This window comes from Pteronotus mesoamericanus, unplaced genomic scaffold (assembly GCF_021234165.1).
Source record: "Pteronotus mesoamericanus isolate MK-2021 breed Mesoamerican mustached bat unplaced genomic scaffold, CSHL_Meso_final contig_130, whole genome shotgun sequence".
NCBI classification, from domain to species: domain Eukaryota; kingdom Metazoa; phylum Chordata; class Mammalia; order Chiroptera; family Mormoopidae; genus Pteronotus; species Pteronotus mesoamericanus.
Genome location: NW_026555060.1, coordinates 18,879,159 through 18,897,957, shown reverse-complemented (window position 1 = coordinate 18,897,957; position 18,799 = coordinate 18,879,159). Strand labels below are relative to the sequence as shown.

Here is an 18,799-nt window from a genome sequence, read left to right as displayed (position 1 = left end):
GAATCTTTGTTTCATAATTTTGGGAAAGTTACTTAACCTCTCCGAGTATTTCAGGTTCCTGCTCCGTAAATTATAAATGCAACCACTTCCTGGTTTTTGTGAGAATTACATTTGATAAATTTTAAGCACTTAATACCTGCCTGGTATACATGAAGAGCTCAAGAAATGTTAAATTTATCAAATTTGGAGGTTATTAAAAGAGAACAGAACATCTGATTGAGGGCAGAACTTGTACAGACTATTTCTACTACTGAGTTAAGCAGAAAAGACGAATAACGTGTGGAAAGCATAAGTTGAAGGCATCAGGTGGCTATCAAAGAGCAAGGACTTGAAACACCCTGATTCCAGAGAAAGGAAACCATGAAGTGAATCCAGCAAGACATTTGATACTTCATCTTCCAGGTCCAGAGACCTAGAAGCTGAGCAGAACTTCAGGCAGTCTCATAGAGTTGAGGAAAATACAAGAGTTCAGGGCCACTAACAAGAAGGCCCATAGTAAGTGCCCAGGCATGGAGATTCCTGAAGGACTAGGCTCTAGGAGTAAGGGCTAATCAGAAACATACCCGTCTTTACAGTCACTGATGCCGAACTTAGAACGAGCTTAGTATTAATCTGCTCCATCCAAACCGCCAAAAAGAAAAAAAAAAATAGTAAACCCTCTGTGGAGGGAAAATATATCATCTACAACCTCACGGTATCTCTTCAGTATCTTGAAAACAATGCCCAGCATTTGATAAAAAATTACTGAGCAGGCAGAGAGACATAACCATGAATGAAAACCTACAGGAAAAAAAACAACAGATAATAGAAACAGACCCATAAGAAATCTAGATATTAGAGTTATCAGCCACAAACTTTAAAGTAACTATTATTAATATAGTTAATGAAATAGACGATAAAGTCATTAATTTCATGAAGTAACTAAATTTGTGCAAAAGAACCAAGTGGATACCCTGAAGTTAAAAAGTGCGTTATAATGAAGAGTTAATAGTTTGAGAGGAATTTTTTTTTTTGGAAAGAAAATATTTATAATTTTTGTACAAGTTGAAAACACCTTCCCTATCATTTTGTATTTTATTTTTCATTATCATAATATGATATTTAAATATAATAAAATGTCTAAACAAGCCCCATTTAGATAACCCCCTTCTTTCTCAATTTCTTTTTTTTTAAATTTTATTTTAATTTATTTTTTCAAATACATTTATCTCTGCCTCCCCCCCACCACTTTCCCTTTGTGCTTTGGCCTCATCCTATGTAAACTTACCTTTGAAGTTAACTTAATTAACAGCTGTGTAACAACAAAGGTATAACATTAAACAGAATCTCAAATCATTGGTTGAATAATACAGAACTATAACCTCGAGAGATAATTATGTAAAAGGATCTGTGCCTCCACTCCTTCTTTCACCAGTGTGGTTGGAACACTAGGATTTTGGCGAAGGAACACTGAATGTTATGAGCAAATCTGCAATCACTTTTATCTTTATAATATTTCAATAACAAATGCTGTGAATATATATACATACATACATACATAAAGTAGCAAGGTAGAGGAATCAATAACCTAGAAGAAATAATTCTAGAAATAGAAAACTTGTTGTAATGTTGGACCTTCCATGAGTTTTGTCCTTAAGCGATGTTATTTGATCTTTCTGGGTGCATTTTCTGCACCAAGCCTCCCTCTGTTTTATCCCTGAAGTGTCATCGAGAGGTCTCTCTCACAAGATGCTCCTACCCAGATCACACCATGTGCATTCTCCCTACCCTGATGTTTCCTGACCCACGGGCTCTGTCATTCCTGAGATAAAGACCTCTACATTCCTGTTTCCCCAAACCCAGGGTGCAGAGATTCCTGATCCCCTTTCTTTTCCCTTCACATTTGATTCCCAAGCCATGTTTAGACAAGCTCCCTGGTCTAGCTATCGTTTTGGGGAAAGCCCCTACCAGAATTTTGACTCTGTTGAGCTGAGTTGCATTGGCTTCTGAAGGTGCGGGCACCTGCCTCACTCTCGTCTTTATATAAAGCCCCAACTCTAGTTTGGCAAATCCATGGTGGGCAGCCTTTAAACCAGAGGTCACCCTCGGGGTGGGGGGGCGGGTGTGTGTGTGTGTGTGTGTGTGTGTGTGTGTGTGTGTGTGTGTGTGTGTGTGTGTGTGTTTACAAAGTGGATATGTTGCCAAAATTTAAATATTTGAGGGTTTCAAATAAAAATATAGATTTGCATTTTGTCTTGAGAAATCAGAAGCCTTGGATCACTTGCTGCTCAGGGTGTGCCCCCTCCAATTTCTCCCTCGCCAGCTTCTTTCTTACCCCAGGCCAGCACCAGCTTCTAGAGAGATTAAGTTTGAAACTCCTTTTTTAATGTAGGGGCTGTCTTTACTCATCAACTTTATACTGTTATTTGCCTCCTTCCAGATTTTCCGTATGGTGTGATTGTGGACACAATCACACGAGGCAGGAGGGATGTTAAGAATGTACCTTCAGCATGGGGCTCTCCTTGGCTTTCATGATATCAAGTACATTACTCAACACCTGGCCTATGAAAGAGTTCAGTAACTGTAAACTAAAGAGGGATTTGAAAAATTGTGTGAAATGTTAATGACATACAGTAAAGCAAATCGATTTTTTATCTGTCAGATTTAACTGGAAGCCTTTCTATGCAAATGTAGTTTTTAGACAACTAAACACACCCTGGGCTTTCTGTGTTGTTTCAATAATAATAAAAGTCTTTTTAAAGTTGGATACCCTACTAAGTTATGCAAAAGCCAGATCAGACATTTTAAGGAAGGTGAGGTAGGAAGTTAGGGGTTGAATGCAGGTGAGGTTGGGTAAAATAGTAAGCTTTGGGGTACTATATATATATAACCAGACACCATAGTGCTGATGCGTGAGTGAAAAAAAAAAGTGAGTGAGCAAAAATGAGTTTAGCATAATTCTTTCCAGTTTCTTTCTGATAGACATATGATTCATACTTTGGCACACATACTATACAATCAAGCCCTTGCTGAGATGTTGTGCTGCTTATTAGATAGCTAGCTGCATCTCTAATGGGAAAAAAAAATAAATGTTTTGGCGAAGCTTGCAGGGCAGAACAGACAGGAAAATAAAATCCAGTTGCCTCTGACCAAAGCGGCATGCTGTTACCTCCCTGTTTTAGAGACAGACATACAAGTTCACATTTTACACATTGCATCGGGCACTTGTGTCCTGGTGAACAATACCACAGTGTAGAAAAGGGAGCAACTCTTTACTCTGAACCTTCCTCCAAAGGCAGGTGTGCTGTGCCATGCCTTTGCTTACTCCTAACTTTTCCTGCCTTAATGTTGTCTAGTTATTGCAACTCTTTGCTGCATCTATTCTTAATTTGCTTCACTATATTATTTACAGAAAAAGTTATGCTTACTTAAATAATAATCATATCTATGTCTTGTAAAGTGGCATAAAAATTAAAATGCCTAAAAAAGGATTTATAAATGCTTGTGTAAAACAAAATACAAACATTTTAACTGACATTAATGCTTCTTTTCTATATCTATCCTGTGGCTGAACGTGTTGTGAAACTCATTCTCAGAAATTTATGATTCAATAAAAATCATACAGAATCCAAGCAAAAAATTCGCTTTACTTTAATTGTAAAAGGCAACTATTAGGGGTACATGAAAATAATGAGGCTATATTAAAAAGAAAAAAGCTTACGTAGTAAAGCATTTGTGTAATTTCAAATTGGTTTCCTAACATCCCCAGGAACTAACTTAAGAAAGACATTTCCCAGAGGAATATAAATTTGTAGAAAGGAGCAAAATGTGCTTCTTTAAGCAACATTTTTAGAGTTTTTGTACATGGACATCACCCATGGCTGTGGCATCTCTGGCTCGTGGACTTTAAATCCTTGTAAATGCAGAGTCCTCTAAAGAATAGGTGACTGTGACAATATGACAAACCTGTTCTTGTGCTAGTTGTGTGCAATATCAGATAGGTTATTTATACACATACACACACAAATGCTTTTTGTTATTAATCAAAAAGCAGCCCATTTTAAATATGGTTTAACAGTACTCCTCGTTCATCTTAATGACCTCTAATTACAGACCGACATGGAAACGTGTGGACTGGTGTGACTTGCTCACTGAGCACTTGTACAACTCACTCACTTGGCTGCAGTGAGCAAATGAGTGGTCCTTTCTAAGAACAACCCCACACCTTTGATATTTGGAAATAAAAAGATTACAGTCCAAAAAGGCAGAGTAGAAATGATAATGACAGTATCAGTTGGAGACAGGCAGACATGTTTCTGAAAGAAATCTTTGAGAAAGCCTGGAGTTGTTTATCTCTTCCTCATTAATCTTTTACAATGTTAGTAGTTATTTAATTCAGTTGACAAAAGCAGTTTTTTCAAAACCTGATATGTAATCATTTTGTAAAAGGCTTGGGTATCACCTAGGAAAATGTGGGGAATCAAAAGCTTCTTATATATTTTTATTTTAATATTTAATCAGGATAAAATACCACAGTTTTAGAAAGCCTAGGCTCTTATTCATGAACTCTATAAAATGTTAAAGAAAAGCATCTGAAGCCAGTGATCTCGCTATGAAGTTATCATCCCTTCCCGTCCCTTATCCTCCTGGACTCAGAACACTTCAGTTCCCCCCTTCAGAGCTGCGCAGGTTTCCCTCAGCACACCCAGGGCACAGCATCCACCTCGCCTGCGACGTGAATGAAGTGAGGGTGTGCTACCGGCAGCCCTGATGACAAGCATAGCTCTATTTTTTCTGCTAGGAAGACCAAAAGTCTTGGTGGCATTGTCAACTCTACTCGTACTCTCACTTTTATCAAATGTGTGGCATGTCTTGATGGTAGTACTGTCACAATTCATCCAGAATTCACCTTCCTGCTCTATTGTCACCTCCTACCCTTACACTCCAGTGCAGTCCAAGCAACTCAACTCTTACCTGGACAACTGAGACCCTCCTAACTAACTTCTCTGTTACCCCTTGGCCCTACAGTCTTGAGCACACAGTGTGATCTTTTTCAGATGTAAAGGTATGTCCTTCCTCCTTTCAAACCCTCTAAAGGCTTCCCCATATGACTTGGGATAAAATCGAAAGTCATTGCCATAGCTTTCAGGGCATACATGTTGCCTATTCCTGCCCCCACCCCCTCCCATATCCTTTGACACTTTTATTTACTACTTCTCCAGTGATAGCCTTTTAATTCCTAAAAGATACCAAAAGCAATTTAGTTAAGGCTGCATAACAAATTGCCCCAAAATGTAGTGGTTTAAAACAACTACACTTCTTACTTCTCACAAGATACCTGTGAATCAATTCAGGGGTTCCACTAATCTGAAGTGGACTCTGCTGATATCACCTGGGCTCACTCATGTGTCAGCTGTTAGCTGGTGGGTGGTCTAAAGGCTTGCTGGTCAAGGATGGTCTCTGCTGAAAGGAGAGTATTTCTTCACGTCTCTCACATAGCTTCAGCAGACCAGCAGGGTACATTCTCATGGCAGTGGCAGGGGACCAAGAAAGGAGGTGGAAATGTGCAGAAGAGAGGGTTTGACTTCAAGACAAAATACAAAGGAAGGCAGTGAAAGGAAGGAAAGGGGTGGAGAAAGCAAAATCAAATGAAAGATGGCTAGGTAAGGCGAAAAAAGACAAGGAAGAGAGAAAAGGTATAGTGGAATATCTAAAGAGAAGGAAAAACTGCTATACTAGGAGGTGTACAGGAAACACAGGACATGTGACCTGGAATACAAACTCTGGTAGGAAAAATATTATATTCATAATAACATAATAGGATTTTTCCATCAATAGCAATAAAAACTCAAGTTCTACTTTGAGTTAGAAGAAATAAAAGACTTGGGGTTGTGAACACACAATAGCGTATATGGATAATGTATTATAGAACTATACACCTGGAACCTGTAAAATTTTTTTAACCAAGAAATTAAATTTAAAAAGTATTAAAAAATGATTTGAAAATTAAAAGGAAAGAAAAAGATACAGTAATTATCACAGAATTCTCTGGTAAAATACTTCACACCTGGCAGAGAGATACTGCAGTCATAGATGCTGGAGAACAAAAGCAAGTGACAAGTGCCAGAAGCAAAGCTTTTATAATTACTTCTAGGCAGGCGTATATTAATCAACTTAAAAAGAATTATAACTTTTTCTTATTAGGAAATTCAAAATATAACCCAAATTGGGATTTTTTTCTATGCTTTCTCCTTCTTTTTGTCTTTTCATTTTTAACTGCAAGTCTCTCTTAAATGTAAATTACTCCTTCTCATGGAATATGACACTGGGTAACTAAGTATAATCCCCATTCAGAAAAGGGATTCATATACTGATATTGAGTAAGTATATCAGAGTTTCATTTAGTAAATGAACTTTTAGGAACAGAAGTTGAGGTTTGTTTTGTTTTGTTTTTTTGTCCAAGTATCAGAATAATCCTTAATGATGGTTAAGAACTGGGCACACTGATGTAGAATTGACATGTAATGTTGTTTGAGAGAGAACTGATTTAGTACATAAAGGGGAAATGTCATCTTCCATTTATGCGTTCCGAGATCATTTCAGAAAATTCAGAAACATTTAAATTTCCTCTTAATTGGTCAATTTCAACAAAATAGCCCTTTTCAATTTCATGATGTCGTGAGCAAAAATAGACAGTACAGGCCTTATTATATCTTCTCTCCAGTTTATTTTTTTCCATCTTATTGCTATACCATTTGTTAAGATTTATACAACAATGTCTGATCTAATATTTTTTGTAATGAATTACCAACAGATGGCCTACACACTGTTTATCCTGCTTAAAGATTTTTTTGGTGCATCTATTCTTTCCTTTTTGTTTCTTGTTCTTTTATTTATTGAAAATGGTTTCATTCCATTTTTATTTCTATAAAAATGATAATAAAGTTAGTAATCATTATTATGCAGACTCTTTTAATCTGTCTCATTTGTAACTGCTGTATTATGTTTACTATATTCTCAATGTGTCCTAATTTTTTAAAAATTGTACATATTAAGAATATCTGCCATATTCAGATTTGGGGTTCCATTGAGGTTCAAATTATAGAAGTGTGACTTTGAAATGACCCATAATAATTTGTTTTCCATATAAGTTTCAACCAAAATAGTGAAGTTTCACATCTATTAACAATTGCCAAATATCACTACATTGTAATGAGCAATAATAGTGTTAAATATATCTTTAGCAATGTACTTACTTGTCTTTCTCTAGTTTTTATATCTATAAGGCCACTGTAAACAAGAGTTTTTTTAAAACTATGAAAATAATTATATATTTAAGTCCTTTAGGAAAACAGTGCAAGAAGAATTTCTATTCCTGAAGTGATAGCCAGCACTACATGCATTTATGGTGCACGTGTGTGTGTGTGTGTGTGTGTGTGTGTGTGTGTGTGTGTGGTGTTTTCACTCCCCAGCATCAGTTAGATTCTCTGAGAATCTGTTGCTTTCATCATCAAGAAACCACCTGTAGGACCGGAAACTCCCTTGTCACTTTAGCCCATCAGTTAGAATTAAAGGGATGTAATTTTAGTTATTGTATGTCTTTCTTCCCTCATGTTTACTGCACTCTCTCTCTAGTTCTTCATCTCCATTGCCTGATTTTATTTATTAAACAAGATGAAATTAAAATCTAACGCATAGTAATCTGCTTTTTCTTTTTTAGATTCCTGTCTTGGTCACACAGATAAGTTCAACCAATCACCCAGTGAAAGTGGGGCTGTCTGATGCATTTGTCGTTGTCCACAGGATCCAACAAATTCCAAGTATGTAGACAAGGGGTAATGGTAAAGTCGGGGTCTGCTGAGGGAGTAAATGTAAAGGAGACTGATCTGGGCTGTTGTTAACTCTTTGAACAATAGAATAGATAATAGTTCAGAAAAGTGCTGCTTGTTAATTATATTGTTTGGTTTGTAACTTTTAGTGAGGTTGGTGCTCTCTCTCTCTCACTCTTGAACTAATACCGGTAATTTAGGTAAAATGAAATTAAATAGCCAAGGCAAGAATGTGCATTTTGGATTCTTTGGGATGTTTAGCTTGGTTGTGCAGATATATTTCTTGTATTAAGAAGAAGATCAAAGAGAGACATTATTTCACTAATAGGTATATGATTTTTTTGTTTGTTTAGTTTAAATACATTTATCAACAAATGAGCAGCTTTGCACCCTTTTATGTTTAACCTGTTTATATGAGACTGCTAGGTAGTCTGAAGAAAGGTGAAAGGAAGAGTACAAATTGAGATAAATAAAAATTTTGGTGAAATTATACCTACCAGAGAAAATATATATTTTCTTTTTTTTTAATTTCTTTTTTTGCATATCTAGTCTAATTTACATTTTATAGAATAAAAATATATGTGCTACTTTGGGCAGCTGTTCATGATATTAGAAATTCAAAACATAAGTGCTATTTATAGTAGCCTGATCATGTAAATAGCCATTGTTTGAAAGCTTCTGTTTGGTAAACCTCCTCTATTTCAAGAACAGTCCTGAGGGATGCTTGGGTGTGTTCGTACTGGAAGTGTTTGTTCATTTGTGTCCCAGACGTGCTCATCTAAGACAAGAGGTGATAATAAAATATGTCTCAAGATTAGGTCATTTCTTTCTTTATTGTTCAATGTTCTTTTATTTTATGATAGTTCTAGACTTAAATTATCGAATGCATATATGCTGTTTGATCTTGACTTGAGCTGAATCTCTTTAATCATGCCATCTCTCAAATATAGAAAGTAGGTGGAGTTGAAATTAGATTTTTCAGAGCAGTGGACTGGCTGGCAACATAGGGTTTATTTTACAGCCACGGTTTAGAAGAACATCACACGTGGCAGTTCTGCTGGGGAAGAATGTTTCTCCATGTTAGCTCAGAACTTGTGGGAGGTGATATTCAAGGGAACTGTCAAATCAAGAAAGGTTTTCCAGAAACAACATGGTGCTGCGAACAAAGCAAAGATGTACAAGTACATGTAGGCAACTTAAAGACATTCTGACAGAACTCTTATGTGAGCTGAGTCCTGGGAAGGATGACATTGACTCCTGTTGGGAGAGGATTGTTCTCACATTCTTTCTTTCAGTGGCTTTAAATCAAGCATGACTTGAGTCAATTACTGCACGAGTGAAAGGAAACACCAGTTTTAGTTTATCTGTGGTATCTTTTCATCCCAGAAAGGATTTTATTTGCAGCTTCCTCAGAAGGCATCTTAGTCCAGACTGATGTTCTGATATGTTAGTGTTTAGAGAAAAAGATAGTCCAAAGTACAAAAGAAAATGTTTTAACAATTTTAACAGTTTAATATTTACAACTTTAATATTCAAGTTTCTGTGAGAACTTAGACATGATAAAACTGTACTTAAATAAATTATTAAATTGTTCCCAACTGCAATTTTGCATCCCTGTTATATTATAATAGGGTAACCATTATGTTTTGGAGGAAAATAATATCCTTTCCAAATATTAATTTTATTGAATAAATAGGCAACATTCATGAATTTTGACAACAGATTATGTTTAAAGCTTGGGATTCAGCATTCATCTAAAAAACAATTACTCAAACTTTGAGTTCAAAGAAAAGTTTCTCTCAGGCAAGTTGATGCTGGAGCAACATTCCCATTTTTGTTGACTTCACGGAGAAAATTAGTCAAAAATGAATGAAAGTTCTGAGTTTCTAATCCACTCATACCTGCTGTTAGATGGGACCATATTTCAGCGCGTGCGCACACACACACAAGAATAGATGTGTTCTACTTAAAAATCTTTTGGGGAACAGAAAAAATGTTAATCTCCTTAGAAATCTGTTCCCACATTTATAAAGTGTAACAGTGTCTGTTACATGAGCTTCTGTATAAGAGGAGAGATATGGTTGCATTGTAGTCTCAGCTAAAAAAAAAAAAACATATCGTACTTATTTACACCAGAGATTAGGCTGACCCACGATTAGCATAAATCAATTTATGAAAGCACTATTTCTCCTGAGAAAATAAGATGGTGCCTAGAGATCTGTATGTTACTTACATGTGCAATTAGAATTTAGATAAATATTTAAGTCCTTTTCAAAATTCTGTTCCCTTATTTAACAGCCTCATTGTTAGAAGTCATCCTCATAGGAAATTTAAATCCTTCATCTCTGTTACCTCTTTTTCTTCTTCTGAGTGGATTTAGGGAAAACTGATCGTTATCCTAAGTAATAGGCAGTTTCATTTCTTCTGTACTCCGTGGTGCATTACATAGAACCCAGTTCTCATAAGATAAATTTTCTGTTCTTTTACTTATTTTGGTTACACGGGATATAGAACCTATATCCTAGTCTTAATCTAGCCATGGCCACATAGGAACACGAGCTGCAGTCTTGAGAATAATTTTTTTCCAGTGGGACCATAGTTGCTATACCATTTAATCAGATTTGGTAAAGATTTGGTAAAGCATTCAAAAAGCTATAAGGCAAATTTAATTTCTTTTTACAAAGATTTCTCCCCACGTCTTCATCATCACATCAACAACAAAAACTTGTTTTTCAGTTATTAAAAGCTCCCAAATAGTAAACGATTTCAATGTAACTTTCAAGCATAATTTACTAAAGTAGGTTTTATCTTTCCAAAATGATCAGGTGACCTCATAGTTTAAAATATCAAAGGGAATTCAGGCATGGTTAGTAATTAGTAAGTTCTGAGGTTACAAGGGAAATTCCTTCACCCCTTCAGAAAAATGAGAAAAGGCTATAGTGAAATTTAGCCTTATATTTAAAGTAACATAAAAGATGAATTTTAATTAAAAGAGTCCAGAATGCATAAGGACCATTGTAGTGTGATACTAGTCATGAGACCTTAGGCGTTTTATTTAATTTCTATAACTTTCTTTAGATACAAAATGAAATGTGTATATAGCATGCAGTACCTGGCACAAAATAAGCACTGTATTGGTACTTTTACCTATTACTTATTCATCATCATAAACATTATTACTTTAACAATACAGTGATGCTAAGATGACCACACCCAGGCCAAGGGCTCCTTGAGTAGGTCCACAGGGAATTTCCACTAAAAAACACCTTGGCTTACTCTCTCCGAAACTCATTCTTTCTGACTATGACATCGTTTGTTTTTTAACATCTTGTTCTCCATCTGAGTGTATGCATCTCTGCATTACCTTTGTTTTTCATAAACTTTAGAGACAGAAAGAACCACCGAGATCAGCTGATTCAATCTCCATAGGTACAAACATGAAGAACAGGTCTGTGTGCAATGCTGTGGTTATTCATTACAGAAATACAAATTTAAAAACATAGTTGTGATTTTAATCATAGTTCATGTTAATTCAGAGGAATTTGTAAGATAACAGAAAACACAAAGAAGAAAATTTAAATTGTTTATAAATCTATTATTGAAAAAAGGTAACAATCAATGTTTCCATGTATCTACATGTAATCTTTTGTTTATAGTATACATCCACATTAAGAGAATCAGCATCATGCTATAAATATCTTTACTACCTGTATTTCCCAGTATATATAAAACATTTTCTTACATTGCTAAGTTCATGTCTAAAATGTTGACAATAGCTGCAACAAACTTTTCTGTTTCATAATTTATGTAACCTGACTAAACTTTGGTTTGGTTTGTCGGTTGCTTTTCATATTAATTATCAGTAAAACAGTGCTGCATATCCTTGTTTTTAAATTTTTACGCATATCTGATTCTTTAAAAATGAGTATGTAGCCATTGAATGTCAGTGTTTGTTTTTTTTAATGTACTTTGAAATTGCTTTCTATAGAAGTTGTACTAATTTACTCCCCCACCGGCATTATATTATATCCCATTTCCCCAAATTCTATCAGGCTACTTTAATTTTTTGGACTTTGTAAATTTGATGAGCAGAACATGGTATTTCATTGTTTCTCTAATAGTCTTTCGATTATCAGAAAGTTTTAACATTGTCGTGTATTCATAGGCCATGTATTGTTTCCATAATTTCTTGTTAAATAGCTCTATCAAGTAATTCTTCCTCAGCCACAGCTCATGTCACTTCGAATCCTTTCACACAGTGTGCAGAGTGCAGAGGCCTTCTGGGTAGATGTGCAGGTCTCGCTAGTACCATTCATACTTGTTTGTTTCCCTCTCCTCCAATTTAACATTCTGAATTTCAATCTTACTCTCTCAGGAGCTGACATTCACCATCAGGCTACACCTTTTCTCCACCCTCTGAGCTTAATAAGCATAACATTTTCAGCAGGAAACCCAGAACTCATGCCTTTGTGGTTCTGTTCTTTGGAAACCTAAGGCTATGCCATTTTAGTGATGTGAAAGTTACTATAGCACACACAGGCAGAAGTCTCGTACTAGAAACCAATATGGAAAGCATCTGACCTGACTCAGAATGGTTCTGCAAGTCCTGAAACCCCTTCCTGAATCCCTTAGCTGACTCCACTTTATACCTCAAACCAGCAGTACATTTTCCGGATCTTTCTTAAATGTCAATCCCTTTCTCATCAGCATCTACTATTTTTAAATTTTTTTTGATGTTCATACTACAATATGCATTTGCTTTCTTGATTATTATTATTCACAGCTCAATAATAAACATTAGCATTTTAACTGACAACTAATTTGGAAAACAAATATATTTTAAGATATTTAGGGATTCAGTGAACTTTTTGAGAAACATTGTATATAATTTGCCATATGTGGTCTCTACATAAGGTTACAAACCAAGCAGCAGTTTTTCAAAGAACTTGACTGAAATTCTGTTTACAGACTGGAAAAAAAATTCCACAAACAAAAACAGAGATTTGCTTTTTACTATGCAAAAATGCCATCAGCTTTAATTCTCAAATTATACCATAGACCAGTACCATTCAATAGAACTTTCTGCACTGATGAAATTGTCTAAATCTGAACTGTCCAGTATGGTCTCACTCTGTGTGGCTACTATGTTCTTGAAATGTGGCTAGTGAAACAGGGAGTTGAATTTTTATTTGGATTTAATTAATTAATGATAATTTAAAGAGATAGATGTGACTAATTATTTTGAACAGGGTATCAATAAACATATCATGTTTAACAAAATCATGAACAATATCATATACACATATTTAAATAAAATATTAAATTTCACATATAATATTTACATAAACATACTTTTGACTTCTTTGCCTTTTAGAAGGCCTTAGAATTTTAGACATGATTAAGTAATACATTTTAAAATAGAAGCATGCCATTTCAACTGATTTTATCCATAGAAAACAATTTGTAGTTTTGATTTGGTGGTAGGACACATCCATTATAATTTCTTAGCAACTATGATTTTTAAAATGTTGACATAATAAAGAAGAAATAAAAAAATCTTGGAAAAACTTAAAGATTATATTCTTTCATAATATTTTACATAACCCAATTAATGCTCTTCCAGAGGAACTGAGCTTCACTTATTATTTTAGAAGTTATTGGGCCTTTTCGTCCTTAATGGATATAGATTGATCTCACAAACCATTCAGTGAATTGGGTCACCTGACAATCTCTCTTCTCAAAATGGAAAACATTTCAAATTATTTTTTACAGGAGACAAAATTGCTTTTCATTATGGCCCAGCTTCTTTAAGTGTTTTATTCTCAAGCATTCATGCCAGCTTACTCAAAGCTCAAGAAAAGGAAAAGAAAATAGATATGGCATTTTGCCCATCAACTATTCTCTTATGAAACACTTCTAAGATAGAAAGCATTATACAAAATGATATTTTATTGTTTTAATAGATACATTTCTAATATATTCTATTTGACCCTGACTTGATATTTTTAAAATAAGTTTGAAAATTTTCTGGATATTGGAAATCGCTGACTAGTTCATTTTAATGCATTTGATTTTTTTTTTTTTTTTTAGAGTTTCTATGAACAAAAAAAAATTCCTCCAGGATTTTGTGGTTAAATTGTTTCCTGTTATTTCTATTGATTCATTCATTGGCTTTTTATTCTATACCAATCTCAGTTAAAGTAAAACCAGATTAGAGATATGTCCCTCAATTTATTTAACAATATTTGAATTATTTTATTTTAATATAAAATCCTGAAAGTCATAGAAAGGACTTTAATAATTATTCAAAACAGTACATTTCAACATTAATTTATTTAATAAATCTTTATTGGGTACTTAAGAGGCTAGGATTTATTGGTCTAAAGAAGAGAAACCCAGTTTAATATTCTTTTATTCAAAATAGAGAATCAAAAACTCATCTTTGCAAAACTACACTCTTTGGTAGCCTTACTATGGAAGGCATAGAAGAGTAGCCAAAACAGTTCTCAAAAATAATCTTGACTGAATTTTTCTATCAAGTTGTATCTGCCATTTTTGTTTTAAATTGTGACCCCAGCTATTATAGTTTCTACTTTTCTTTTTCATATTTGCCTTCAAATTAATTTCTTACTTTTTTCTATTACATATGATTATTTCCGTTTTAACTTATACTTATGTACAACAAAAATTTCCATTTTTAACTAATACTGGTTGCCTACATTTATAAACATGTCCATGTGTTAATTTTTCCAGTTGCATTTTGCTATAGGAAACTTAGCTTCTTAAAAATATAGAATTATTTCCTCATACTCATGACAAGCTTCTGAGTGATTTAACACAAAAAACTTTTTAAAAACTTGATTTTGAAATAAACACATTCATTGCATTTCACCCAATTTTAAGAAAGTCTCAATCATCTTTTCTCCTCGAATAAAGAAACTAATGACATTGCAAATGTACATTACAAAACCTTCCCATGAGTCTCAAGAGTACAGAGATGTGTTCCCCTGGTGGAAGCTCCATGCTCAGAGGCAGAGCCCTTGAGCCAATGGGAGCCATGATGTTAGCCAGGCTGCATGCAGGCCACGGCTCACACAAACCCACTGTGGCAATGCCTTCTCTGAGATACCTGTCCTGAGTCTTCTTGAGCCAAGTGATTACTGCGGGAGTTCAAGAAATGCATCTTGTGTAAGTCATTAGTAAATATATGTGGAAGGAGGACAAAAATGAGAATTCTTTTTAAAATTTCTGATTTTTTAAATGCATGCTCAAATAATTTATGAAATCTGGCCAATGGGTTTTAACAGTGTCCTGAAACTCTGCAAGCAGCGTGCGAATGATGAGAGAAAAATCTGAGAGGTTCAGATTAGGACTTCATAGTCATCTAAATTTTATGCTCTCGTATCCAATGTTGAATTGCATTGCTATTTAATAGAATTAGAACTATGGAAAAAAAATTTTTTTAAAGTTGGAGGCAAAAGCAACTTCTGTTTGTAGATGCTTTATTTAGCAGCTACAATTAGCTAATTCTGTTAATGCATTGCAATTTTGTATAGAAAGCTTGTAACTGCTGTAATGGTGCACTTCTTTTCTCGAGTATGGTTTTTGCTTTTATTCCTGAGTCTTTATGCTGGGGATGAAATTGTAAATTGTGCAATATATGCCATTTACATTAAAGAATGTTCAGTAAGTGGTACTATGTAATAGGCTCTATTGGAACAGGAAAGAAAAATAAATAAATAATCACTTAGGCCAGTCTTTAAAGCATTGGCAACACATAAATAAGGAAATGTTTGCAAATCATTTACATGGCAATACAAACTATTAAAATATTTATATTAATATAAAAATTGGCCAATTTAGGAAATTACTCATACATTTTCTGTGTGAATGTTAGCTTCAAAGTCAGGCTAATAAACTAGATCATGGCTAATCATGGCAAAGGGTACTCAATAAACTGAGTTTGGATAGAGTGAATATTGATTGGAGAGGATTCCTGGTGTTTCCATATGATCACTCTGTTTCTCCTGCAGATTTTGCTCAGAATTTCTAAAAAATGCATTTCAGTAGTTACACTTTGAGTCACATCATCTGAAGATTTTGCTTACTGAACTTTATTCCCTTTTAGTCTGCCCAGAGATTTATTTTCTTTTTTCAATTTGAAAAGCTCCTAATGGACATTACTGTTGATCTTGGCTTTGTAAAGTTGTAAGAAGACAGTTGAGGTTGTATCACCACTAGTATGACTAAATGTTTGGTACAACTTCATTTTTTCTGACTTTCTAAACAAGACACATTGGCTAAATACATTTCTGGAATCAAATGAAAGCATCTACTATTGGCAAGAGCTGCCAGTAAATAGGTTACTAATTACTTGTCATTGACAGGGGTATCTCTAAAATGCAACAGAAATGACCATTTGGAAGCTGTCATTAATTGGCAGGTCATCAAATAAAAATTATTCTCATTAATTTTGGTTTTGTTAATCTCCTCCCCATAGTTGGAGGTATCTGAGCAAGTGATAGAAGTAGCATAGCAAAAAAAGTCGCTTTTTCCCTTTACCCCATATGCATAACCAATAATTAACTCCCAGAGGCTTCACAGTCATTCTGTTAGTAGTTTGAGCTTTTTAAAGTAAAATACGAAAAGAAAAGAAAACTAGCATTTTAAGTATTTACCAATATCATAGATACTCTGTGAGATTTAGCATGAAGACTCAAAACCTCCGTCTCAGTGGCAAAGCCATGTCATTTATTTATTTCTCAGACTTAAATTATTTAGCACGATATTTGGTAAAGCAGTATATATAGGAACGCGTCCTATTTAGAAAACGGCGGACACTGAATAATCATTTTATATGCCTTAAAAGTTAAAAAAAAAAAAAAGAGAGAGAGAGAAGTCATGATTCTTGTGCCTCTTGCAACCTTACTAAATACCATGAAGTCAGCATTTTCTCTAATGTTTCATAAATTTTACACTTTGGAAAGTATATATGCATCTTTTACTGACACCCAAAAAAAGTAATTAGATTAGCGTTCTAGGCAGTATTTTACAATCTAACAAACCTGAAGATGTATTCCGTGAGTGGCTCTAGAATCACTCCTAGCCTGTAAGAGTTCATTTTGGGCCACGCCCTCTTCCTTTCTCTTCGGGAGTAGAATTTCACGGTGAATAATCAAGAGACAGGGGCGGGAGAGGGGGGTCGGGGCAGGGACGGATATGAGTGGAGAAAAGCAGAGATGTGTGTAGGTTGTAAGTTGGTGTTTGACTTCCCTCCTAGGTGTGTATGTATCTACACATCCTAAAGACATTTACGGAAAGCCAGCTCAATGTTTTCTGAGTCACCGTACTATTTTTGCTTTATGTCCTAAAGAAGGTCATTGTTGAGTCTTTTAATTTTAATCAAAATTGAACTTTTTCTAAGGTAAGATGGGTGACAAATTCCTGGAAGCCTGATTTCAGGGCTTTAGTGTGATTTCAGAGAGTTTAGATCTATAGAATTTAGACCATTACATACAACATGTCACCAATATGCTCTATGGTTGCCATATAGAAGACAGGCAAAAATTGTAGCTGACATTTATTGAGCGCTTGCAATATGAAAGGACTGTTTTAAGAAGTATTTATTATCTCATTTTAATTCTCAAAACAACTCAGTGATACAGGTACTATTATCACTATTTTATAGATGGAGAAACTGGGGCACAGAAAGGCTTGTGGAGCCCCAGGTCACACAATTACCAAGTAGAAACACTGGGATTTGAACCAGACACACTGTTTAACAGCATATACTATTAACCACTATGACATATTACTTCCTAAGGTTGGATATGGTAATATTTTTTAAATAATGTATAGCTTCCCAAATAATTCCTGACAGGTATGACAGTATTCGGGAAGTGCATTTCTGTCATTACAAGCATTCCAAAAGCTAAATAAAAGGCTGGTAACATTAGCTTTCCATTTTAATTTACCCTGCTCAGGCAGGCTCACTGGTATAAGGCTCAGGTTCTTTACTAAAAGGCAATTTTAAATATATTTTATCAACAGTCTTGTTTTGTTACAAAATGTTTGCTTATATTTACCTGGTTTTTAATTATTAGAGTTTGTCAAATCTCCATCTTGCCTGTTCTTCAGGGACACTGTTGGATATGCGGATCAGTTATAAATCACTGCATGCAATACAGCTGCTAATTATTAACCTTTCTTAGATATGATACTATATATTTAATAATATACTCATTTTGTAATGATTTAAGTTCTATTTTGATTTTATTAAAGAAATTTATTCTAAATCTTCAAAGCAACCAGCTCTTATTTTGGCAAAAATCAACCTAACTTAGACTGTGAAAATTTTTTAATTGCTACCAGTTCCCAAAGGATTTCCTTTTGCTTTAGCTTCAGACAAATGGTGCATCTTACCTCCTTGACTTCATATGTCAAAAAAAATCTATCAAGAAAGTGTCTTACATAAACTCTGGGTGGCAGTGGTTGGAGCCCTGCCAGCAAAGTGAGGTAGCCGAGACTCGAAGCATCATTTTCAACTTCGCTGATAAAAAGACTGCTGGGTACATGGGCACATGACTTTCAGGGGGTTGTGTTTGTTTGTTTGTTTGTTTGTTTAATCATCAACCTCATCAGAAGAACTGCTATCTTAAATGTTGATTTTAAAAGTGCACCAGGTGAAATTGTTTAATTTTACATGCATTATTAAAACACTTGTTTTATAAGTAAAGAAATGTGGAGAGTTGATTTTTCTTCCATTTTATTTTTACAGATATTCGAAGAAGAACAATTTATGAATACCACCGAGTAGAGTTACAAATGTCAAAAATTACCAACATTTCAGCTGTGGAGATGACCCCATTACCTAGTAAGTTAAAATGTGAACACACCTAGGTGGAAAAAACTATTTGCAAATTTGATTATCGGATGGTGCTTAGCACGTGCAGGCATGTGGGGATGGGAGGGTTGTTTAAAATGAGCAGTCA

General features: G+C 34.7%; 1 protein-coding gene across 2 annotated transcripts in view; it reads left to right on the top strand.

Moving 5' to 3' along the window:
- Positions 1-18,799, top strand: part of PLXDC2 (plexin domain containing 2) — a 404,494-nt gene that overhangs the window by 291,182 nt on the left and 94,513 nt on the right. For both annotated transcript variants that reach the window (XM_054592949.1, XM_054592940.1), the window contains 2 exons: positions 7,700-7,799; positions 18,586-18,681. In XM_054592949.1, coding sequence (XP_054448924.1) covers positions 7,700-7,799; positions 18,586-18,681 — 196 coding nt within the window. The remainder of the gene's footprint in view (positions 1-7,699; positions 7,800-18,585; positions 18,682-18,799) is intronic.